The sequence below is a fragment of the Lepidochelys kempii genome, chromosome 3, assembly GCF_965140285.1.
Source record: "Lepidochelys kempii isolate rLepKem1 chromosome 3, rLepKem1.hap1, whole genome shotgun sequence".
Lineage (NCBI taxonomy): Eukaryota > Metazoa > Chordata > Testudines > Cheloniidae > Lepidochelys > Lepidochelys kempii.
The window spans coordinates 57,842,991-57,869,860 of NC_136382.1; the positions used below are offsets into that span (position 1 = coordinate 57,842,991).

General features: G+C 44.1%; 1 protein-coding gene across 36 annotated transcripts in view; it reads left to right on the forward strand.

Moving 5' to 3' along the window:
- Positions 1-366: 366 nt before the first annotated feature.
- The window catches only part of RIMS1 (regulating synaptic membrane exocytosis 1), a 507,196-nt gene continuing 480,692 nt past the window's right edge, over positions 367-26,870 (forward strand). For 23 of the 36 annotated variants that reach the window (XM_073336446.1, XM_073336400.1, XM_073336430.1 and 20 more), the window contains exon 1: positions 367-890. In XM_073336446.1, the coding sequence (XP_073192547.1) occupies positions 727-890 (164 nt within the window). In that variant the 5' untranslated portion in view covers positions 367-726. The remainder of the gene's footprint in view (positions 891-26,870) is intronic. The other 13 variants (XM_073336409.2, XM_073336418.2, XM_073336412.2 and 10 more) reach the window with 1 other exon arrangement.

Consider the following 26,870-nt stretch of genomic DNA (forward strand, 5'->3'; position numbering starts at 1 on the left):
CCTGTAGTGGGGGAGCCAGGTGAAAGCCTGTGGCATTGGTTTGCAGTGAGAAAGCTTAGGCAGAGGGATAAAGTGCAGGTAGGCAAGGAGACAAGGCACCAGCTGAGGAGACTGGCAAGGTGCATGGCCCTTAACCGAGGAAGAGAGAGCTGAGAAAGATGAGAGGGGAAAATATCATCCCAGTAGCGACTCTGGCAAACGTGTGGCCCCAGGGCAAGTCAGGGGACGCCAGGGGTGTGGGTGGCTCAGGTCCATGGACTCCACAGCTGGTGGTGCTCAGTGTGAGACAGCAGGAGCATCTTCCAGGAGCGGAGTGGCTTGGACTCCGCCTAACTGACACCCAACTCCCCCCTCCCTCCTCAAAGCTAGCAGCAGCAGCAGCAGCATCCGCCCTTCTTCTCCAGCCCGGTGCATCCAGCCTGCCGCTGCACACAGCCTGCTAGCCGTAATCCCGAGCCCTCTCCCTCCCCTCCCGCCCTGGGAGGATGGGCTGCAAGAGGCAGGAGGGCAGCCCCAAACCTTCCTAGAGCTGGGCAAACAAAGGGAGCAGCAGCCGCCGGGCAGGGGTGGATGCAAGCAACCATGAAAGGCTGGGTCTCCGCCTCCTCTGCTGCCGCCGCCGCTGCCGCGGAGCCGCGGACTGCGCTGTGAAGGAAGGAGGCGGAGAGGCGTGACTGGCTTTGCCTTGCCAAGGTAGAAGGTGTAAGGGAAAAGGCAGAAATAAAAATGTCTTCTTCTGTGGGGCCCCGCGGCCCTCGCCCACCCACGGTGCCTCCCCCGATGCAGGAGCTGCCCGACCTGAGCCACCTGACCGAGGAGGAGCGGAACATCATTATGGCAGTGATGGACCGGCAGAAAGAAGAGGAAGAGAAGGAAGAGGCCATGCTCAAGTAAGCAGCCGTCCGTCATTCATTCATTCATTCATTCATTCTGGGCCGGTCCCGGTGGTGAGAGCGGACAAGGCAGCGGCGCGGCTGGGCTGCGGCGCCTCCGGGAACGGTGCGGGGCTGGGCTCGGCCACACTGACCGAGCCCCGCGGGGTCCCTGCCGGAGACTGGCCGCGGGTCTTGCCCTGCAGAACCCCCACCCGCCTCCCCGCACGGCCCTGAACTTCCTTCTCTCCCCCGGCTGCTCTCTCCCACCCTTGGGAACCGCCTCCCTTCGCTGCGGGAGACGCCTACCTGAGGAGACCCACACCCAGGAGAGGCGGGGGGGGGGTCGCTCTCCTCCCCCCCCCACGCAGGGGAAGAAGCGGGGAACCCCCCTCCGCTGTGGTGTGTTAGAAGAGGGGAGACCTTGCCATTGGAAAACCCACCACATTTTGGGAAGGGATTCCTCTGGGGGCCTTAAAACCCCGCCCGTTACGGGAGGGGTAATGGGTGGGGTTTCCCTAGGACAGAGCCTTCAAAAAACACCAGGCTGCCTCCACCTGGCTCAGTGTGAACCCAGTCCTGCCACTTGGGGATTAGGCAGCAACCTGCCTCTTCCTCTTCTACTTCCACCCCCTGCAGTTTCTCCAGCTGGGCTATCTTCCTTTTGCTATCTTCCTGTCTGCCTGGTGGTTGCTGAACTGTGGGCAAGGATGGGAGGCATCTTGCTGTGGAGGGGCGTTTTGATGTGGGAAAGCAGAGTGTGTTTATAATTAGCTACACTGTTCCTTCCAGAGGGCAAGGTGTATGCTTGTGTTGGTGGGCTAGAAAGACAACTGGTAGATTTATTACACTGTTGATTACATAGGGAAAGATGTTGGGGGCTCAGGGCATTGATGGATGCCATATTTGGAAACCAGTTTCTCTCTTGAACCTTTTATCTCTTTCCCCCCGTTCTTCCTTGCAAAACAACACCTATGTGACCTCACTTTCTATCCTTCTCCATTAGCAGCAGGCTTCAAATGTAATGTTACTAAATTGCCTCCTGTGAGTGATGAGACTAAACAGATTGAGACTGTGGCCTGAGGAGGAGAATCAAATTTTCTCTTCCTGTAACCACCCTCCAGGCCTATTCACTTTTGGATGGAAATGGCAGAATAGGTAACTGACTACATGCAAAGCTCTTAATGTGATCCAGATGCTTTGTATTCTGTAAGGTGTGTCCTTGCCTCACTGTATACTATTTTCTTGTGCGTGTTCAGAGGGTAGGGCTGGTGGCTTGGACAAAAGGTGTGACATACTGTGTGTGGTGTTTTCTTTTGGCTGCATCAGAAATAACCAGTTTTAAGGTGTGGGTTTCAGTTTTTATACTTTTCCCTGTAGCCAATAGTATAATCTATAATGGATGGAAATAGTGAATCCCTGCAGTCTCTTAACTTCTGTGCCATGTATTGCAAGTGATTTGAAGCTGAGGGCAGTGTCTGATTGTGCTGTCGTCTCTGTCCTTTCAGATCAGTGCTGGGATTTGCATTTCTGCAGTGGCTGCTGCTGGTAACTGCAGAATTGTACACTGAGGCCCACTAGCTAATGATGCTTATTGCCTGGGACCAGGACTAGGGATGGGGGTGTGGCATGGAGAGCGGAGTTTGGGATGAAGAGTTTGGTTCACTGCTGCTGTGGTTGTAATGCTTGGGGTGTGATCAAGACTTTATTAGGGTTAGAAGAAAAGCAGGATTGTGAAACTGCACTGTACTAGCCAATGTGGGGATGAAGCATTTAGGGTCACTTTCAGTCTTTGTACATCATTAGAGAATTGAAAGGAACTGCTGGCCAAATGCTATGCACTACATCTCTACTTCCCTCATTCTCTGTCCTTTGCCCCTCCGCCCATTGCTACTTCCATACAAATATTTAGCCTTTATTCTGTGGGAAATAGCATTATAAGTCCCATGTCCACTGCAAGAGAAAACTTTTGTCAGGAGTGGCACTAATTTGTCAGTACTATAATTGTTAATGTGGGGTAAGGCATTTCTTTGCTTCTTTTATATTAGCATCGGTGAAGCCTGGAAAATTGTTTAAAATGTTTTCCACAAGGGTGCTGGAATCTTCAAAGCTTTTGCTAAAAGACTTGGGGCACTGTTCAAAGTTAGTTTTTTAGCACAGGTCAAAAATTGCCCTTCGTGGATTCTGCTTGAAAATTGGATCTTTCTACATTGCTTTAGACATGTATTCAAAGGGTTTGTGATGCCAAAAAGAATTTCTTGTAATTTGGTCCACATAACAATTCCTATTCAAAGGCATCTGAAGAATAGGAAATGCTCTGCATCAGGCTAAGAAAAATGTGATTTTTTTTTTTTTTTTTTAGATAGCTGGAAATTCAGCCCATAGTTATGGAATGAAGGGGAAAGCTTATAAACTTTGCTAAATAGTGGGGGTGGCCAACCTGAGCCTGAGAAGGAGCCAGAATTTACCAATGTACATTGCCAAAGAGCCACAGTAATACGTCAGCAACCCCCACCCATCAGCTCCACCCCCCTGCTCCCAGTTCCTTCCGATCAGCTGTTTTGTGGTGTACAGGAGGCTCTGGGGGTGAGGGGGAGGAGCGAGGGCATGGCAGGCTCAGGGGAGGGGTTGGGAAGGGGTGGAGTGGGGGCAGGGCCTGTGGCAGAGCGAGGGGTTGAGCAGTGAGCACCCCCCGGCACATTGGAAAGTTGGTGCCTGTAGCTCCAGCCCCGGATGCAGTCCCTATACATGGAGCCACAGGCTGACCACCCTTGGTATATAGTTATATCATTATGGGAATTAGGTCAGAGTCAGTAGTTTCCAACTAGTTATGATTTTATGTGTTGCACAGAACCATTATATCTTCTAGAATCATTGTCCTTTTTCTATATGGCCCACACTACACTTTTTTTTTCCCTTGGGCAAGAATTATACATGCTCTTCCTCATAGATAGGATAACAATCTGAACAAGCATCTCCTGCCCTAATTTTGCAGAAAGGGTGTATGTGATATACATATATGATGGTGCTGTCCATGTAATATTCCACAGCCATATTATACATTGTGAATCTTAGACCATGTTACCTGCCTTCTAAATGTTAATTTGTCTCCAGCAGAATTGGTTTTAACATTCAAAATGTCTGAGCAGATTCAAACAGCTATCAGTTTTCTTTTTAAAACAATCTGATAAGGAAATGTTTCCTTCCATGGCACCCACATCCCAAATGTGGAACTTCCTCTCAAAGTAATGCTGGTCTGAGATGCCAAATGGACAATATTCATTCCTAGACCAGTGACAGGTTTACTGCCCAATATCTCAGGATGGAAGATGGATGCACAAGGGGGCAGAATTAAGGTTGCAGAGGCAAACGTAAATCTGGCATTTCCTAATTTTTAAGTGCTTGACTTTGCAACCTAAATAATATTTTAAATATAGTTTTATTGTATGTAGTACACATGCAAGCTTTATGAGAAATGGGACTCAGAGCTAAACACACTGGAATTTTGTAAAGTCTAGAATGCAAAATTGGATCCAGATTCCACTGCTGGCTCCAATCTGTATTGGAGATCTGAAATTTTGAAAGCTATATCGCCGTACCCCCCTTCACACATGCTTTTACACAGGATAAAAATAACTCCCACTGTAGTTATATTATTCAGAAAGTCTGACTAAATGATCACAATAATCCTTTCTGGCCTTAAAAAAATCTATGAATCTATAAGTTAATAGGTGTTGTTGATGGTTGGCAGGAGGGATGGGGAAAAGTGGGAGGAGAAGTGTAGGGTCCTTATATAAAACTCCCCAGAGCAAAGGGCTGTTACAAATCCAGATTTTGATAAACGTTCTACAGAAGAGACTATCTTTTTAATATGCTTTCCTCCTAATGTTCCATTGGTTGGCAATCTGGAAAATGCCAGTTGTTCCAAGAGTTTAAAAAATAGTTAAATTTTTCATTCTGAATCTTATCATGCCCTTTTATTTTTTAAGATGTACCTAGACTCTCTCTTTTGCTTCCTTTGACACTGGAATAAAATGGTCAAACATACTGTATTGATACCTCCATCAGGTGGCTAGTTAGTTAACATATTGCAGAGCGTTTTTTAGCACTTTCATTTAATACTTAAGAAAAAGAAAGGTTTTTAAAATTTTTTGAATAGGAGTGTACCTTATATTGTGAGAACAATAGACCAAATTATCTGCTAATGGAAATGGGCACAGATCACTTGACTACAATGCAATTTTGCTTATTTGCATCATGAAAGAATTTGGCCCAATATTTGTTTTCAGTTTGAATCACTTATATAAGCAAATATCTGAACTGAGTAACCTGTAGATTATATTGCTGTAGACCTCATTCCTCCATACCTCATCCCTTCTGTACTGTCTGCTATCACTATTCATGGCTCGCATCTAGAATTATATTGTAAGGGCCCAATTCTGCACTCCTGTACACTGGTCAGACCCGAGTAACTTCACAGAAGCAAAAGAACTGCTCTGGATTTTCATTAGTATAAATAATCATAAGATTAGGCTCAACATTCTTCAGGGCATTGGTCTATTTATACTATAAAGAATATAGTATAATTTGGGGGACTGGGAAAATAGGGAGGATTTTCTAAAGCATTCAGCTGGCATTTTACCATTGAGTTTAACGGGAGCAGATTTCAGCCAACAATGAATGCTTTTGAAAATCTGACCTATGCTATTTTTTGGAAAAACGACTCTAAAACACTTGTATCTGCCGGGTAACTTTAGTCTGCAATGGCTGTACTGTGGAAAACATTTCATAGGATCCCATCCAATTAGATTCGAACATCAAAAAGGCTTGATGCTGCTCTTTTTGGACATACTTGTGCATAACCTCAAATTACTGGCAGAAATTTGCACATGATCAGGACTAGGGAATTTTACACAACATTCTTCAATGAAAGCCAAATGCAAGATCTGGGGATGCATGGATAGCTTTTCAGATCTGTGCTTCTGCCAGTTGGGGCCAATGTTTAATCCTTACATTATCCAGTGTGTATTTGGGGAATATTTTTCCTTAGAGCATGCCTAGTTGTGGAATGTAGGCACTGAATTGGGTTCTTAGCCATTTCTTCACTAGTCAGAACAGATTATAGAGAATGGATTGCGTTATCTGAAGTGCATTCATGTTTGTGCTGATACTTGTTGATCTGGGACTATGTTTTAATTATCTGTATATATAATTTAAATAAACCCTCAATGTGATTGCATTCGAGAGTCTGATGTCCACAGAGAGAGTTTTGAACAGGAAAGCCATGATCCAAATATATTTTCTAGCACTACAGAGATGAGCAAAGCTCGTTGTGATTTTTCAGTCATGACCTACAAAGCCATTTGTATCCTCACCACTTTGAAGACATGAAGGGGCAAGGATGTGCAGAACAACTCTTTCCATATAGCGCTCTATTGGATGCTGAACATCCATATTGGCACACTGCCTGAATTATTCCCCATCATATCAGCTGTATCTTGTCATTTGCAATCACAGGACCATATACTCTCACTCTTTGTGAACAATTCAGTGTAATCAGTGTTAGGTCTGCTGCAGACTGAGAGGATTGCATGACTGTCACCTCTGTATTGAGCCCAGATATGTCTGTTTCAGTGCCATCATAATAAATGCATAAATGGTTAAATTTGGGGGGCACTTAGACCAGAAAGGAACCACGGCATGGTGCCACCCCTGGAGCACACCCCTACGTTGCAACCCTACCAGTGGGGCTGGACCTATCCCCCCACACTGGTGCATGGGTGAACTGAGCACATCAATAGGCTAGTGTTAAAGCTGTTGACGGTCCATCTATACCTGAACTCTTTCAGATTTTGGAGATCTACTGTGTGGTTCTGAAGGCAGATTTGAGCCATTAGGGCAGTGATTCTTCAGAATTTAAGAATAATTTTCTCTGTATTTAGTGCTTGGGTGATGAACACCAATTTCTGGGTAGAATAAGTGCTTTTGTATGACAAGTCAATCATGCATTTTAAATGCCTTAAATCTAGAGTTATTTTTACAAACTTCATTATGTGCAATTTGTCATTACATTGCTCACAAAAGGAAACAAAAATCCAGCCATGCTAATAGCTTAAGGAGTTAAAATATGACTTTGGTAAGAAATACTCACATGAGAAATATTTTGTAGGATAAACCCTTTAATAATTAGAATATTTGAAATGTGATAATGAGCCAGTTTGTTTGTTTCAAACGTATGTGTGTTTTATGCAACTGGGGTTTACAGATTTTTGAACATATTCTGTCACATTTCTATCCATGACATGGTAGGTAGTGCTAGTTTTGGTGGTATAAAGCAGTGGCTCTCAACCTTTCCAGACTATTGTATCCCTTTCAGGAGTCTGATTTGTTTTGCCTACCCACAAGTTTCACCTCACTTAAAAACTACTTGCTTACACAATTAGACCTAAAAATACAAAAGTGTCACAGCACACACTTTCTGAAAAATTGCTTCCTTTCTCATTCTTACCATATAGTGATAAAATAAATCAATCAAAATATAAATATTGTACTTACATTTCAGTGTATAGTATATAGAGCAGTATAAACAAGTCATTGTCTGTATGAAATTTTAGTTGGTACTAACGTTGCTAGTGCTTTTTATGTAGCATGTTGTAAAAGTAGGCAAATATCTAGATGGGTTGATGTATCCCCCTGGCAGACGTCTGCATAACTCCGGGGGTACGTGTACATCTGGTTAAGAACCACTGGTTTTATGTATATCATATGTAAAGCATTTAGTCATTTAGGGGAAAAAATACAGAGCTGCAGTCCATGCTTCATTGTAAATATTCAGTCAAGTAGGAATGTAGAGGTTAACACTGATAGCTTTTTTTCTAACAAGCTTTCTGTATGTTGCACATGAACGTGTTAAGGACAACAGTCAGAGTAATTTATGATTTATATTCATTATTTTGTTTTCTAGGTTTTTAATTCACATTTTCATATGAAGGTATTTGCAAAATAGAGCTATTTACAAGTTTACATATTTGCAACATTCTCTTTAGAATCATTTCACATTTTGACGTTTGTGTTCTGATGAAGTGAGGTTACACAGATGTAGTTGGGGGCATAATATGGCCAGAAAGCTTGAATTGTAGCATTCCAATATTCAATACATTAGTTATTGTAGCTGAGTATTTTCTTTGGTGCTATTGTTCATTTATTGAAACGTTGACACTGGCAAACCTAAGTTAAGTTTTATTGTTGGAAAAACATATCCATTGTGCACTTTTTTTTAATAGATGTAGAACGACAAGGCAGGCAGCTAGTTGATGTGTGTTCTGACAGTGCACAAGGCAGTTTATAGAGGACAGGACTTGTAAAAACTCTGAGCCATCCCAGTGTAACTCTATTGACTTTGTCCCTGAACGATTTTCCCATTTTCAGTATTTATAAAAACTCCTTGGCCTGTCTCTTTCTGGTATCATAAACTGCTCAGTCAGTCCTTCTATCTGTCTAGCCTTGTGTACCATGCTCATCACTGTATTATAGGAGTGCATTACAAATTCTGAAAGTAAACATAACAAAGGATCTCTCTCTCTCTCTCTTTCCCTACCTCTCTCGTCAGTAGAAATTTTTTTTTATGGGGAAGTAAAAGGCTTTTTTCTGTTTTTTCATTTCGTTTTATGGTCGTGACTCTTATGCACTGTTTGGGCAATACAGAGTATCATCAGCTACTGATTAGAAACACCAAATATTAAATGAGCACTTTATTATAAAAACAGATAAGTGAAAGTAATTTGTTTAGCGCACCTCCCCACTTTGCTTTTTTTTGCAGTTGCCACTTTAACAAAATTTTGCTTTTTTTCATTACATGAAGCAAGTTCCTAGGTACCAAAGGAGAGCCCTGCAAATCTGTGGATATCCATGCACCATATTTGTGGATCGGATGTGGATGCAAATTTTGTATCCATGTAGGACTCTACTTACATGCTGCTGTGCCTGTTTCTGCAATTGATGGGATAGGTTTAAAAGCTTGATGGTATGTGAGTGTACAAAGGACAAACTCTCTGCTTATCATATTAGTACAGACAATTAATTGGCTAAAATAATGAGGGGAAATCCTCACCCCTGCTCTGGCCCCGCTATGCTGGGTAAAAGGGCCTGAGTGGTATAAGCAGACCGTAAAATCCACTGGTCCCTCCAGGTGAGGATTCCCACTAGCACAAGCACTACAGTAGAGAGGAGTAAGGCTGTGCTTTGAGGATCCCTTCACACTCCTTGAAGTAGGAGGTATGCTAGGACTGGGAGGGGCATGTCAGGAGCAGGGCTGCAGCGTACCATGCTGTGGATATTGTGGGTGGCACCGTGGCCCCTAGGGCAAACCTAGAGATTGCAGTAACTTAGATAGACACATCCCAGGGCTGTCTAAATTATGCTGCGGTCCTCTCCAGCCCCTAGAGCAGCTCTGGATAAAGAGTGAATAAAGTAGCTTAAAGCCACCTTAGCATTCCCATCCCCGGACACCTCTTAGAAGCACAGTATAGAATCTCACTCATAAAGGATAAGTACAATATGTATGCATTTAAGAATTGGAAAGCGTTTTTGTATGAACATTCCATATGGAAAATATGTACAAGTCATTACATAGGCTTTAATTTTAATAGTCTATTGCTTTAGTGTAACTTAAAATATGTACAGTGTACTGTTCAAAGTTGATCAGCAGCTGGAGATCATCAGTAATGACTGCACTGCACTTTAAGTGGGGATGGGGGAAATTGGCTTGCTGGGGGAAGGGGCATACCTTTTTAGCATACCTCTTTAAGGGCGCAGAGGCACGTATGTTGCCAAGATGCGGAATGGGTAAACATGGGGACTCTGACTCACCCCTCCCCCTGCCAAGTGACCAGAGGAGAGGGGAGAGTATATAGGTGCAAGCCAGACAGGAGAAGCCCTCTTTCACCTGGCCCAAGTTGAACAGCTGCCACCCTTGAAAGTGGTGAAATACCAGGTTTGGTCAGGATCCGCTGGGGGCACTGTGCTGGCCTTTAAATTCTTGTGGGGCTGGGAAGGAATTTTTCCTTCACCACCAAATTGGCCAAGGCAGAGTGGGAGTTTTTTTGCCTTCCCCACAGTGGGTTCGGGTGGAAGGGCTCATTTGGGTCCAGCACAGAATGGGAGTGAGGCTATAATGTTGCAACTCATTTCGTTAAGTGTGGGGCGGATGTCCAGTGCAGATGCTCCATAGGGAAGTGATACAGTGATCAGATAAATGATTTAGTAAAGGATTTAAAGGAGGTGTTTATTAATGGAATGGAAAAGGGGTGGGGAGTGGGGGCTCCTATGACTGGCACAGCAGAGAGCCAACCCCCTTCTTTATAGCCCAACTTAACATTTATTTGAAGGGAGGGTAGTAACGTTCCAGCAGCAGGTTGGCTGTGGACCAGGATGGAAAAGGAGGTGAGGCTGACAGAAGGCCCCCAGGTAGATATTTAAATGATCATGGAGTTGCATGCACTGTACACTTCTATCTGCCGGGTTCTTCCAGACAGTTGTTAATAAAGTTTTCAGCCTGATTAAACCACATCCAGTGTCTCCTGTCCTCCTTCCAGTATAGCCAGGCAATATAGTCCACAGCCATATCATTTCAGATTCAAATTTTGCCAGATCTTACAAGTTAATGTCTTGATCCTGCAAACAGACGTGGCTACACTGTCTGACCTTAGTGGATCTCTGTCCAGGCTCAGGTGTGGCTGGGTGCACATCTATTTACAGGGTCCGGGTTTAAATGTATTTAATCACTGTTTAGATGGGAGACTTCCACAGTAAATTCTGAATGTTGCAGTAGGAAACATGCTTCCCTCTGAGTTATTCCTGAACCAATGTGGGGTTGCCAGGCGTCCGGTTTTTGACCGGAATGCCCGGTTGAAAAGGGACTCTGGCGGCTCTGGTCAGCACTGCTGATTGGGCCTTTAGAAGTCCACTCAGTGGCGCAGTAGGACTAAGGCAGGCTCTCTGCCTGCCCTGGCTCCACACGGTTCCCGGAAGCCTCTAAGCACAAGGGAGCTGTGGAGGAACCTCAAGGGAGCTGTGGAGGCAGTGTCTGCAGGTGAAGGCAGCATGCGGAGACCCCTGGCTGCCTCTGCACCTAGGAGTCTCAGGGACATGCTGGCCACTTACGGGAGCCGCCGAAGATAAGCGCCGCCCAGGAGCCTGAGCCCCTTCCCGCACCCAAACTCCCTTCCAGAGCCCACATCCACTCCCACACTCCGAACACCTCGGTCCCAGCCCCACCCCAGAGCCCGCACCTCCAGCTGGAGCCCTCACCCCCCATGCCCCAACCCCCTGTCCCAGCCCTGAGCCCCCTCCTGCATGCGAAACTCCTCATCTCTGGCCCCACCTCAGAGCCCACACCCAGAGCCCTCCTCCCTCCCTGAACCTAACCACCTGCCTCAGCCCAGAGCCCCTGCCCGCACCCCCAGCTGGAACTCTTAACCTCTCCCGCCCCCCAACCCCCTGTCTCAGCACAGATCCCCTTCCCACACTCCAAACCCCTTGGCCCTACCCCCCCAGCATGGAGCCCACTAATGCACTCCAAACCCCTCATCCCCCAGCCATACCCCAGAGCCCACACCCCCAGCTGGAGCCCTCAGCCCCCCTGCCCTAGCCCTGAGCCCCCTTTTGCACCCCAAACCCCTCATCCCTGGCCCCACTCCAGAGCCCGCATCCCCAGCTGGAGGCCTCATCCCCCTCCTGCACCCAAGCCCTCTGCCTAGCATGATGAAAATGAGCAAGTGAGTGAGGGTGGGGGAGAGCACATGATGGAGGGAAAAGGACTGGAATGAGCAGGGGCAGGGCCTCATAGAAGGGGTAGGGCAGGGGGTGGGACAAGGGTGTTCAGTTTCCTGCACTCAAAGTTGGCAAACCTGTGCCTCAGCTTTGTAAGAAATGAAACCAAAGCCTAGTCACTTGCACTTATTAAAGATCTCATAGCATTTTGCAAGAGCAGAGCTATGCTCTGATTAAATCCAGTTTAATTAAATATGTTCTGTGTGCCAATCTTTTTCTGAAGTTTTAATTGCATATGCTATTTTTTTTTACTTCCTCTGTGAATCTACATGCTAGTGTTTCATTGTGGTGTTAAGCAAGTACTGCATTCCACTCCAAATGGGGAGTTTTCGAAGATGCACAAAATGATTTTTTTTTTATTGGATCAGTAAAAATTTGAAAATCCCTTTGGAACTAAAGGCGCTATATATTTTTCCTGTGTTTCAAGACAAAATTAAATATTGATTTTTTTTATGTAAAATCTATTTTAAGAATGTAGGCCTTTGGTAACATACTATGGTTTTTATAACTTGTGTTTTTATGATTCAATATTGATTGCAGCTTTAAATTTACAAAAAAACAAACCTTGATATATAATCTCTTTACAACTTATTTTGCTAATTTTGTATGTAGACAAGTTAAGTTCAAAGCAGAGCATCATGCATTTCAAAAGAAATATTTATAAACACTTCAAAAACTATTAGAAAACTTAATTAAAATAAGAATCAACATGAATGTAAATGGACTGGTGGCTCAGGGAAAGAGTAATGAACTACAGATCCAACCACCTCTACCTCCTGATTGTTTCCTGCAGTCATCATTAATGTTCCAAACTTGTTACTGTGTGAAGAGTTTTCCATAGGTTATGTGAAATATAGCAGTAATTTCAGTCCAGTTCCTGCTGGACACAAGCACATCATAAAACCACACTCTTCCTGTTCTGTCCATATATGAGACTACTGAGAGAGAGAGGTTTTGGGCAGAGTGTCAATCACGTGTAGATAACACACAGCTGTCTCTTTTATCAAACCCAGGTGTTGAGTTTGATTTCCCAGGATTTAATGTTGATTGGGAACTAGATGAGTGTAAACAGTCTGAGGCTTAATCTGGGTTAGATGTAATAATGCTAATCGGGTGGAGGAAGGATCTCAAGGAGAATATTAAAGACAATGACATTCATTATTGCGGGATTTTGTCCAACTTTTATTCAAGTGGTTTGTGATTTGGGGGTGCTTTTTGGATAAACTGCTTCTGGAATTTCAAGTAACTTTGTTGATTAAGAGCACCTTTTTCCTTCTGCATCTGGCTAGGTGTTGGCAACATTTCTCTCAGCTCAGTCTTGTCCAAGTGATCCATGACTTCTGTCATCTTCAGATAGATTACTGCCGCATCCCCCATGTGGGGTTATACTTGAAGACAACTCAGAAGCTTCAGCTAGAGCAATATGTGGCCACAAAACATACATTATGCCTTTTCTTTGTCAGCTGTATGTGCTTGCTATTCAAGATGTCAACTTCAGTCTGAAAGTCCCATAGCCTGCATCCTAGTTATCTGATACTGTCTTCCTTCCCATGTACTGCCACAAGAATTGAGATCAGCAGAGACACATAAGGTATTAATTTCCAAATATAGATAACAGGGGATTTGTGACCAACCTGTCTCAGTGAAGGGTCCTTGATTCTGGAACTTGCCCAGCAGAACTCTCCTTACAGAGCCAAAGCTTAGTGGTCTTTAGGGCATGGTGCAAGTTCTCATCTCATATAGGCTTTTGCTTGAAGGGTATTGGGGCTGGATAGGTAAATTTATTTGAGCAGTCTCTTGTTTTTTAGTTAAATTATTAGGTTAAAATACCAAGTGCTAAATATTGTAGATAGGCCCATGTACATTTGCTATTTTATGAATAAACCAAACAAGCAATAAATAAACATGGCACTTTTCCATCTGCCACCCTTGTTGACCCACCTTGTCAGAGGCCAAGGACTAAATGAACAAGAAAACCAAACTATCCCCTTCCATCTGTCCCCTCCAGGATAGAGTTGAGACAAATTGTGAGTAAGGGAAAGCTGGAATTGCCACAATGTCTATTCTGTGGTTAAATATTAGACTAGAAGGGACCTTGAGAAGTCATCTAGTCCAGTCCCCTGAACTCATGGCAGAACTAAATTTTATCTAGACCGTCCCTGACAGGTGTTTGTCTAACATGCTCTTAAAAATCTCCAGTGACAGAGATTCCACAACCTCCCCAGCCAATTTATTGCAGTACTACCCTGACAGTTAGGAAGTTTTTCCTAATGTCCAACCTAACCCACCCTTGCTGCAATTTAAGCCCAATGCTTCTTGTCCTAGCCTCAAAAGTTAAGGAGAACAATTTTTCTCCCTCTTGTATGTACTTGAAAACTGTTGTCATGTCCTCTCTGTCTTCTCTTCTCCAGACTAGACAAACCCAATTTTTAAAATCTTCCCCCATAGGTCATGTTTTCTAGACCTTTAATAATTTTTGTTGCTCTTCTTGGGACTTTCTCTAATTTGTCCACATCTTTCATGAAATGTGATGCCCAGAACTGGACACACTACTCCAGTTGAGGCCTCATCAGCACGGAGTAGAGCAGAAGAATTACTTCTTGTGTCTTGGTTACAACACTCCTGCTAATACATCCCAGAATTATGTGTGTGTGTGTGGTGTGGTTTTTTTTTTGCAACTGTTACACTGTTGGCTCATATTTAGCTTGTGGTCCACTATGACCCCCAAATCCCTTTCTGCAGTACTCCTTCCTAGGCAGTCATTTCCCATTTTGTATGTGTGCAACTGATTGTTCCCTCCTAAGTGGAGTACTTTATATTTGTCCTGATTGAATTTAATTCCATCAGATCATTTCTCTAGTTTGTCCAGATCATTTTGAATTTTAATCCTGTTCTCCAGAGCACGTGCAATCCCTCCCAGCTTGGTATTGTCCACAAACTTTATAAGTTTACTCTCTGTGCCATTGTCTAAATCATTGATTTAAGATATTGAACAGAACTGATCCCTGCATGACCCCACTCATTATGCCCTTCCAGCCTGATTGTGAACCACTGAAAACTACTCTCTGGGAACTGTTTTCCCAGCTTCTATGCACTCAGTTTATAGTTGCTCCATCTAGGCTATATTTCCCTAGTTTGTTTATGAGAAGGTCATGCGACACAGTATTCGAAGCTTTACTAAAGTTAAGATATACCACATCTGCTGCTTCCCCCTCTATCCACAAGACTTGTTACCCTATCAAAGCTATTCAGTTGGTTTGACATGATTTGTTCTTCACAAATCTATGCTGACTGTTACTTATTACCTTATTATCTTTATTATCCTTGTTAAATCAAGGAGTCCAGACTCCAGAGGCTTTATTGTTTGAGGTGTTGAGTGCTTCTTGTGCAGTGCTGAGTACTCATTGCTCCCTCACAGGAGCTGCCAATTTAGCCCCTTTCATGACTACTATAAATTAACATTACAAATTATTTTTAAAACCTGAAGTGTATTAACACTGTATCATCTTGGAAGAATGTTCAAAGGATATTTTGTAATACAGTTATGCTTCCTGATTTAGTCTCAGAGTTGAAAATTAACCCAACTGATGATAATATAGCACTCCTCAAGTCTGTGCATCTGCTGCTGTATCCAGCTAAGACAGCCAGCACTCTTCTGTGACCAACAGTGTTTTATACATCTGTCATTTTCTCAGGTGTAAAAGGTTACCTGCAATCTGTGAATATTTTCCTATGAAATGTGTGTTTTGCTTTAAAGATCTTGTCAGCTACACTTGGTGCAGTTTCTCTGGGGGTCCCAACTTCTCCCTAACTAGTCCCCTTCAATTAGATCAGCCCTTAAACTCCTTCACTTAAATGGAGTTTCAGCCCTTAAACTCCTTACAGTCTCCTTTTGTTTCTCATAGGCAGCTTAGCATGGGGCTCTTATCCTCCACTATCCCAGGCCTTTCTGTTCCCCCTCTTTTATAGGCTTGTTTTCTTTATTGGTCAGTGCTGTGGGTGCATGTCTCCATGATTGGCAGTTCTGCCAGCTGTGCAAGGGTGTGATCAGCCTGCTTGTCTGTGAGCAGGGAAGACTCCCCTTTCCTTTCTTCCTGTGCTCAGTATGGGATTTGTAAACCCCATTACAGATCTCAATTTTATATACCTTACAATTGTCCAGCTTATCGGTCATTAGACGCAGGCATATTATATTTAGTCTATAGCCTGGTTTTTCACATTTCAGGAACAAGCAATTATTCTTCCTCTTTTACCCCATTCCAGTTGTTGTAATCACTGTGAGTTCCTACAAAATGAAATCCCAGAAAGATGGAGTTGGCTGAAAAAAGACATTCCGTACTTTTGTTAGTATTTTCTTTCTGTTTAAAAACTGAGCTTTCAGTAAAAGTGTAAGCTAATAGGCATTTGTAGTGAGTCTTCCAATGCTGCCTCCCCTTATAAAGTCTGTTACTAATGGGACTAAACTCTGTTACTAATGGGTCAAATGTGAAAATCAAACAAAGACTCAAAAAACAGAGTACATGTACTGCTAAATTATGACTAAGATGCAAATTAGGGTCTCTGTGCAGTCTTGTCATTGGACTCAGTTTTTGATTGGTTTAATTTTAACTTTGGCCGTTTATGGTTTAAGAAATTGGAGAAGTACTTTATGAAATCCATGGGAGTGAAATGTGCAGAAATGGCACGGTGAAAAAGACAAAACAGTGGTTTCTGATTGGCATCCTAACTGCTCGTGGACCTATGCACAGTATCCTTAAGTAGTCTTTCTAAATGACTCACCACACTATATAGCTGTGATGGAAAACAAATGATTTTATTCATAGGAATAAATAAAATTTGACTTTCATTTATAAATTTGACCTCATTTGAAGCTGAAGATGCTCAGCATGTCTGAAATTTGGACCATTAGCGAGGTACCTGAGTATAGATTTAGTTTCTCCCAAGTTTAAAAATACTGGCCTTTTTGTTTATCTTTCCCCCCCAACAATCCCTCCCATCCTGAAATTATTGAGATCACTCTCCTTTTGTGTATCTTCCTTTGGGAAACCCTCTTGTTTCTCACTGACTCATTAGAGATGCTATAGCAGTTCTTGGGGTACCAGAAGGCAGCCTCTCCAGGAGAAGTATCTTGATGGTGAATGGCCACAGAGCTGGGCAACCGCAAAGCTGAGACATTATTAAACTTGCAGTGTTAGATTTTATGACTTTATTGTGAGTGCAACAATACTGAGGTTCATAATTTTTTGATTCAGTCTTGTGAAATTTTACCCTTATCCAGAATGGCTTTCAATCTCTCATTATTTTTAAACAAACAAACAAAAAAAAAGACTGAAGCCATTGGTTGCCTTCAGCAAGGTAACCATTATTTTCCTTTAGCCTTTGGAGATGAGAGTAAGGGTTCCCTTAGTAATGATGGTTGCCACCTTCCATTCTTTCCAATGGGGCTAAAGCCAGGTGGTCCTGAAGAAAGATTGTGGCTCCTTCAGTCACCAAGTGAGGGCAAGGCAAGGGATGGGATAGTATGGAGTTGCAGGGAATGGGTCTGTGGTGGCAGCAGGGAAGAGGGATGTGTAAGGAAATGGGTCAGGAAATTACGAAGAAGTGCAGGTTATTGTTGGATGCAGGAGGCAGACTTTGGGGAGTAGTTGCAGGAAAATATGGAGTACAGGGAATTGTGGGTGGCAGAGTGGTGAATGTGATGGGTAGGAGACTGAGAGGGGAGAAGAAAAAAATCAGAGGCAAGTGAATGTAAGGGTTAGATTGTAGTACAGGGACTGGAAATGGTAGGAGAACATGGAGGAAGAATGTGGGTGGGGCAGCTGCCTATCTAGGTAGGGAGGGGGTTAGAGAGGGGTCAAATGGCACCTCGCCACACACCAGGAGTTGGGAGACCATAAGTGGAATCTCCCATGAGAAGCAAATAGGGAAGCCTGCATTTTTATGTGTCAGAGATTGAATTTTGAGACGATCTCGCACATTGGGGACAGGCAGGTTCCCCTTAAAGGTGAAAAAAACAGAAGTCCGGTAGGAAACAAAATGATTTTTATTTTAATTTCATGATAATTAAGCCAATCTCATGATATTTTGGGGGCTGAGTCATGATTTTTGAATGCTTGGGGTTGGCCATACTGCTTTCCCTTTTCTCTCTGCAGGCCACTGCTAGGTAGGTGATGGGATCCAGAACCACAGATTGATTTGTTTCAGAGTAACAGCCGTGTTAGTCTGTATTCGCAAAAAGAAAAGGAGTACTTGTGGCACCTTAGAGACTAACCAATTTATTAGAGCATAAGCTTATGCTCTAATAAATTGGTTAGTCTCTAAGGTGCCACAAGTACTCCTTTTCTTTTTACAGATTGATTTGAGTACAAAAAGAATTGAACTCCTCAGTGTGTTCAGCTGCTTCCCTGCCACCACTCCCAGTTACTCTGAGCAGCAGCTGCAGTAGTTTAGGGAGTTCTAATAGCACCCTCCTCTTCCTCCTTCCAAGCTGCTTCTGAGTAGCAGTTGGGTAATGAGCTGTGCAGGGAAGGGCTGCCCCACACAGCTCAGGGTGGAGTTAGAATTTCTCCTCAGGGTTGCAGAGGAAAGTTTGGAAAAGCGTTCAGAGAATATGCCAAGGGTTCAAAAGCCAGAAGGCAAATAAAAAGAACTCTAGGTTATTTTATGAAGTTTTACAATTTTAAACCAATCCAGTCTTTTTTTGTGGTCTTGTCTCTTGATTTTTGAACACTTGTCAGTTCTGTAACATTAGCTTCATTTTAACAGTTGAGGATTAAGACCCCAAAAGATTGTCACACAAGAATTTTGTGGCAGACACAGGTATTAAACCCTGACTATTTTTAATCATAAGCTAGTTCTTTAACTACAAGACAGTTCTTCCTCCCTATATCTTGTCTATCTGTTTCATTAGACCTTAGTATGACTCTTTTAAACTTTTTAACAGTGCTACTATTTTTGCTAGGCAAGGCTCAGAACCCAGAAATAGCAGATTGGTGGTAAAAGCAGAGTTGTTGGTGTAGCTGCTGTATAATGGATGGGGAAATTGGATAGGTTGGAGGACAGCAGAAAAGGGAGAAACTTGGTCAAGTTGACAAGTAAAGGTGAGAGAGGAAAGTAGATAATAGAGAGAGAGAGAGAGAGAGGAAGGTAGATAATAGAGCAAATGCGGGTACCAAGTGGCAGATTAAACACTGACATTTAAATTTTACTTCATTTATTTATTTTATTTCCCACCCCATTTCCACCTCTTCTCAAAAGTGGTATCAAAGCCCTGGGGTGTATTTCTGACAGGGGCCCAGAAATGTCGGTACTGGTGTGGAGTGCTTGAACACTTTATTTATAAACCTAGGAAGAGAGATTTTTAGTCCAGTGATGCATGCCCACGTTCTGTGGCTAAACTGCTCCATTTTAATTTCTAACTAGATTCTCATTTTCAATATTATTTGGAAGGTGGTAGGTAGTGTATAAAGTAATTGAAAAGTTTAAAAAATAAGTTCTAATTTCTCCTACAAGTGTAAAATAAACTGCATACTTATTTAATATATGCAATTTTAAATTAACAAGGACAGTGATATTTTTCCTGTTACTGTCTCTATATTTGTCCTGAATTTTCAATTTTGTATGCTTTAAAATATACATGAGCATTTGGCAATTCAAGTGATATGCTTTTGTTTTAATGAGTGTCATGCAGCATCTAAAGCAAGATGAGAGGAGACAAAGTAATCCCTTTGTGTAGATTAGGAAATAACTGAGATCTCATTTATTACTGTGTGGTGACTGTTGACTTTTTAATGATAACCAATATCTAGGATAGCTCCAGCAGAAATACAGTGAAACTGATGCAATTCTTAAATGTTTCACTGCTTCCTTTAGAGGAGTAGCAGAGCAAACTTTACAAGAATCAGGTCAGTGTCATGCTACTGTTTTTCTGTGGGCAGCAGCATAATCCTGTGTGGAGGAGGGATGGGAAACAAAAAAAGTCACAGGGTGGACAAAAGGGAGACTGGGAGAAGGAGAAACAGATAAAAAAGGACAATGTGTACAACTGAAATAAAGAAGGAAAGGAGTGGTACTGTTCTACATCCTAAGAGGAGAGAGTTCCAGGTTTGACAAGTAATAATGTACTGGTGTGTTTCTGTTGGGAGGGGGGCAAGGAAGATGAGGGAGTTGTGGGATCTAGGGTGACAGCAGGAAGGAGAGGAACATGTTGGGTTTCCCATCAGGGCAGTGCTACTAATCCTGCTACTTGTGGTACTATCTTTTATATCAGCCTCCTGCTATTAGGTTTAGGTCTCTGATATATTTGTCAAGCTATGAATTATGGTATAGATGTTGGGATTCCACTTGGCTTATTCAGAACACCTCATTCAGTTCTGGGAGAACACTTTGTTCAGTTCCAAAAACTTTGTTTGAATCTGGACTCGTCACTGAGGTTTTGTTGTTGGCATTTCATAAAGCTACACTTGAGGTGATTAGCCCACGTGTGGGTGGGTGGGTGGGTTAGGGTCTAAGTTCCCTCTAAGCCAGTGGTTCTCAGCTGTGGTCCACCACTTGTTTAGGGAAAGCCCCTGGCACGCCGGGCCGGTTTGTTTACCTGTTGTGTCCGCTGGTTCGGCCGATTGCGGCTCCCACTGGCCACGGTTCGCCGCTTCAGGCCAATGGGGGCTGCGGGAAGCGGCATGGGCCGAGGGATGTGCTGGCCGCCCTTCCCGCAGCCCCCATTGGCCGGGCACAGCGAACTGCGGCCAGTGGGAGCCGCGATCGGCTGAACCTGTGGAAGCGTCAGGTAAACAAACCGGCCTGGCACGCCAGGGGCTTTCCCTGAACAAGCAGTGGACCACAGTTGAGAACCACTGCTCTAAGCTGTGTGACCACACAGCAGGCTAAAAAGAGCTGTGCAGGTGCGCAGCCACAGGGGCCTGGTGGGGAAGGGAGCAAGTTGGGGCATGCAAGGCTGTCGTGGGCCTCTCTCCTGGCCTTGGAGCTCCTGCTGGCAGGAAGAAGTGCCTCTCCCCCGGAGCTGCTGCTGGTTGGGGGAGTCCTCAGGACCCATCCCCAGGGCAGCCTGCACCCCAAACTTCTCATCCCTGGCCCCACTCCAGAGCCCGCACCCCCCCAACCGGAGCCCTCACCCCCACACCCCAACCCTCTGCCCCAGCCTTGAGCACCCTCCCGCACCCCAAACCCCTCATCCCTGGCCCACCCAGAGCCTGCACCCCCAGCGAGAGTCCTCGCCCCTGACCTCACTCTTCAATCCTCTGCCCCAGCCTGAGCCCCCTCCCATATGCTGAACCCCTCGGCCCCACCCCCGCCACACACCACCTCAATATTGGTGCACATAACAAAATTCATTCTGCACATAGATTTAAAAATTAGAGGGAGCATTAGTTAGGGTACACCACAACTCAAAAATACATAATTATAAATCAGATTTTATACATACAGACTAACACGTGCATGTTACAGTCTATATTGTGTTAAGTGCTTTATGATTGACTTACTAATTCTGTGAACCAATCCTTGTATAGATTATAAAATATCCATGAGCTACAAAGTGCACTAGTAAGCAAAGCCGCAGCTGCAAGCTTATCCTCACACATTACTCTTATTACTATTTCTTTAGCTACCAGCTACATAGTATTTATAAGACCACTTGTGAATTCATTCTTTATCCATTGTTAACCTCTGTTTCCTTACTTCTGTTTTCTTTCATTGTTCATACAAAGCCTACAATAGACCCTAAAAGTGTGGAAAAGTTTTCCCAGTTCTTATTTGCAAAGTAGAAGTGAATTGGGTGTGTGCACAAGCCCACCTAAAGCTTAAGGTTTATACTCAGTGCTCAAGCTCCAGCACCAGTGTGAACCTGCAACAGACTGAACAAATAGAAAATGTGAGTACCAAAACTTCCATTCATGCAGTGTTTTGTGTGACTGAAATTTTAAAGACACATGTCAGGAAATCTCCTTTGGGCTGAAAAAATGTATGAAAAATGTCAGGCCAAACTGCCATTTTTTTGGGTAAAGTTAATGGCCTGAAGATATGAGCTTTTTCTACTATAAATATAGCTGCTGTGACACCATGACCTATTATTTAAATGGCCATAGTGGTAATCCTCATCATATCAGTTGTTATTTTCACTAATGAAAATGCTATTTGTTTTTCCTTTCTTCTATTAACTGCACATAAAACTCTTGAAAAGCGCTAGTCTTGGCCACGAAAGTTCTCTAGCCACAAGTAGTGTGCTAGCTACAGTCAGTGCAAACTTCTCCACAATTCTGGAGGCATTGCCTCTAGAAGTGAAAGGGAGTTCATTTCCCGCCCTCCCCCCCCCTTTTTTTTTAACTTTAATACCTCTGCTGAAATTGCCAAAGGGAGTCCCTGCAAGTACTAATTATGGTGATAGTTTAGTGACATACACACTTGTTAAGAATTACAATCAAACCACGGAGCCTCAATGATGGCCTGTTGTGACATGAGCTGGTGATCTCAATGCAATCCCTAATAAACAAGTGTCTACCACAGTTATCTTCTGTCAGAAAATAGGCCTCATTCAGACTTATGATGGAGATGAAAAATTCTGTATTCCACTACTGGTCATCTTAATATTCATACCTCTTGTTGTTCTCCTATATTCCAAACAAATCTAAACACGTGAGGGACTGTCTAGTTCTTCGAACAGTGTCCCTGTGGGTGCTTCACTTCAAGTGCATCCCTGCATCTGCAATCAGAGAGTTTTAATAGCAGTGCCTGTTTGGGCTGCAGGTGCCCTCCCTTCCTCTCACGCCACCACTGGCAGCTAGCATTGTGCAGCCAAAGCGCTCTCGGTTCCTTCTCAACTGCCTTTGCCCTGAGACAGCGCCCTCAGCAGCACTGCCTTAGTTTCTTCACATTTACCTTTTAGACTTGGGTTAGTATAGTTATACAGTAGAGTTAGTTAGCTATAGCTACCCTCCTCTCCACTGTTTATTTTCTTAAAAAGAAAAATTATTATTAGTTACCAGTAAGATTCCACTTTTCACCTTCTTCACCTGGTGGAACGGTGCTGACAGGGGCATGCCTGGATCTCTGGGGTTTAAATGCTGTCTTTCTTGCCGGGAAGAAATCCCGGTCAGTGATCGGCACCCCAAGTGTGTTCATTGCCTGGGCGAGACACACACATCTTAAAAGTGCCACCATTGCCTCAACCTCAAGACTCGCTCCAGAAAAGCAAGGGAGCTCATGTTAAAGTTCATCCTGACGGAAAATTCACTGCACCCAGCTTCCAACCCTGGACTGCAGACCTCAGTGACAGCCTCTGGCAAACATTCCGTGCCACCCTTATAGAAGAAATCGCATTTCTCCAAAAAGGTGGTCAAAAAGTGGGCAACAATCTCCCCTTCCAGGGAACCGGCTAAAAAGAAATGATCCCCAGCTCATTTGACATTCTTGGTACTGACCATAGCGCAGTTGAGCACCAGTGGTTAAGCAGGATCTTCCAGTACCGCTGGTACCATGAAAGCTAAAGACCCTAAGCGGGTGGGCTCTGAGAGGAGTGGCAAAGAGAAGCTTAGCACCTCCTCCACAGTATTGATGGAGCCTCTTAAACATGCAGCACTGGGCAGCTGAGCATCACTGCAGTTGATGGCACCATCTACTGGTCTCCTAGCACAAACCAGAGCCACATCGGAACCGACAACTGCTACAGCTACAACGGCTCCGCCAACGATGTCCTCCTCAGTGCTGATGCTTGCAGTACCACAATAATTCCTTTTCCACAGAGGCTTGCTTGTCTCTACAACACTGAAATCTCCCATTCTCGGTACCGATGTTATTCTAGCACACTTGTTACGTGTTAATCATCCAGATTGGCCCCACCCTTTGCCAGTGATAAGGAGGATGATGAGGATGGGGACGTTTACACTTCACCCATTCAGACAACTATCAGACCAGGTCCACTGAAACAACCCAGATGTCACCCCCAGGGTGATGGACATGCATGGATGTTACCACTAATGCCGTTCCCACCACAATGGCCTTTATTGGGATCCATGGGCTGTGTACAGGAAACATTATTCTAGGTCTTCTAGCACTCGCAGAGACAGACCGAGACGCTCCCCATCAGCCTCAATAGGTAGACCCTCCGAGCCTTGGGAAGAGACTTTTGAAGAGCAGGAGGAGACTTTGAAGCCACCCCACCAACCAGTCTTTCTTCATCCTGTCTGGGCGAAGCCATCATGCCTCCACTGCTCACAATAGCCGTTGACTTTAAACAATTTCAGGAGCTATTTAAGGGGATTGCTGACTTGCTCAAGATACCCCTGGAAGAAGTCCCAACACAAACTGCTGAACATTTTACAAACATCAACCTCACTGAAAATTGTGCTCCCCATAAATGAAGCACTCATGGACCCAGCCAAGATCACTTGGTAGATCCCCGCTGTGTTACTACTCACTTGTAAGAGCACAGACAAGAAGTATTACGTCCACTCTAAGAGTCTGGATTTTCTGTTTTTACATCCTCCACTGAATTCCTTGGTGGTGGATGCTGTGAACAAGCGGGGCAGATAATACTACTCCAGAACTACTCCTTATGACAAAAACTTGAAGTGGTTAGACCTTTTTGGGTGCAAGGCCCATTCACCAATAACTCTGCAATTCAGAATAGCCAATTACGGGCACACTGGCCAAATATAATTACATGAATTATTCTAAGATGTTTGAGTTTACTGATTACATCCCTGATGAGAAAAAAGAACAATTCAAAGAGTCATCTTGGAGAGCCACCACCTTGCCTGGATGGCACAGCAGCCACAGCCACGTGATCCATTGTCACGGCCATACTCATGCAAAGGGCTTCATGGCTCTACCTCTCTGGGTTTCCGAAAGAGGTACATGCTACTGTAGAGAATTTTCTCTTGAGAGCCCAAAATTGTTCACAGCCAAGACCAGTGAATCTCTCCATACCCTAAAAGATTCCAGGGCAATCCTTTGGTCCTTAGGCATTTACACACCTGCACAAAGAAGGAAGCCAGGGATATACCATTCAGCACAAAGAACGAGGCTTGCTCCCTACGTCCAACCACAGAGACAATATGACAAAAATGGAGACACTGTGTAGGCCTGAGACATCATCAGACCCTGCCTCCCATATTAAACCAGCCTTGGGTTAAACTCAGGGAGTTCACCACTAAAATTGAAAAAAGGAATGTTCTGCTGCTGATAAAGCACCCCCGCCTCAGGAATGTCCCTAACAAGAGTTATAACCGCCAAGGTTGTAAAGACCCTGCGAAATTAGGGAGGATCCAGAAAGAAACTCAACAAATGGTAAGATAAACTCTGACCAGTGTTTTAAGCTGACCATCAGCACAAATAAAGAAGGTCACAATTAAGTTACAATTTGGGCATGAAAGGTAAACTGTAAAGAACTTGGGCAGCAAGGAGGACACATAGGTGCCAGTGCATAATTGGTAAAAAAATCTATTATTTAGGAGTGTGGGATAATGTGATAGGTTTAGTAAATTTGAAGGAGGGAGCTAGTTTTACCTATATAATGTAAAGGGAAAAACAGTGATCTTTGGGAACAATTTCTAGATTGCAGTTCAACATCAAGCTGCTGGAATTCTGACCCCTCTGCACCACCGTGACATGCAGATGCATCGCCGGGAACCCCCAGATGAATGAAACCTGACTGGCCATCAGGTGAAATTTGTCTGTCTATTGGGAGTGGTGAACAGAAGAGATTTGCTTGGTATATGTATTCTGTGTGTTGCTAAAAAATAGATGTTTAGAGCACAACTGTGTAAGGCTCTTTCACTGGGAAAAGGTTCTGCAGACCCATAGAGCCCTGAGAGAAAGGACTGGTACTTAAATTTACCAGGTTTCTTTCTGAGCCCTGTGGGTAAGAATAGGTGCCTTACACCCTGAGCCATTGGAAGGGAAAGGGTGGGGGTGCCTAAATTGATTGGGTCATGCCTTGAGCCCTCGGTAGGGAAATAGTGGGGTGCCCTAAATTGACCAGGTCACACCGTGAGCCCTCAGAAGGGGATAGGCCGGGCGCATTAAATTGAGCGGGTGACAGAGTAGACCACTCCCATCTCAGCCATCGACATCCCAACAACCCTTCTCAAAACAACAATTTTGAGGGTTTGGGTGAGGGCCTGAGATGCCTCCCCCAATTCCAAGTTCTGAAACAATCAACAATTATCAATTTTTGGAGATCGTCTGACCCCATTCCACCCAGAGGACAAATGGGTATTAGAAATTATCAACAATACTCAATTAACTTACCTCCTTCCCCTAACCCACCCTCCCTCCCTGTCCCTCTTCAGGATCCCGTCTCATGAGCACCTTCTATGACAGGAAATAAAGGGTGCTGTAGAACCAATCCTGACCAAACACAGAGGGAAGGACTTTTTTAATTCCCACTACTTCTTAACCCAGAAAAAGAGCAGGGCATGGAGGTCCATTCTCGACCTAAGGAAACTCAACAAGTTTGTGAAGGTTCAGCAGTTCAGGATGGTCATGTTAGCAACGATAATCCCAGCACCAGAACAGGGCAACTGGTTCCCAGCCCTCGACCTCCAAAATGCATATTTTCACATTGCCATGCTCCCATCACTCAGATTTGTTCTGCAACAAGATCACTACCAGTACAAGGTACTACCTTTCAGCCTCTCTGTGGCTCTTAGGGTGCTCTGCAAGGTTCTTGCAAAGCTGGCACCACACTTAAGCAAGGGGCCATGATATTTCCCTACTTGGATGACTGTCTACTCAAAGTCCCCTGGGAAGGCACCCTAGCAGCTACTCTAAAGATGATGGCTCTCTTCTCATAACTACAACTACAGGTAAACATGAAAAAAACAGTGACACCTGTAAAAATCTAGAACTTATCAGGGCCCACCTTGATGCACTGGAGGCCAAAGCCTTGTTACCACTAAACAGATTTGTCACCCTAGTCGATCTGATCACCACAATGCAAACCAGCCCACAGATATCGGCCAGGATCTGCCTACAGCTATTAGGTCATATGGCAGCAACCACATTTGTCTTAAGGCATGCCAGATTGTATATGAGTTGTCTTCAGGGCTGGCTCAGGACCGTATACATTCAACACAGACACAATCTGAACAAGTGTCTCATGATGCCACTTAAAGTCAAAAACTCCCTAGACTGGTGGGCTCAACCCCACAA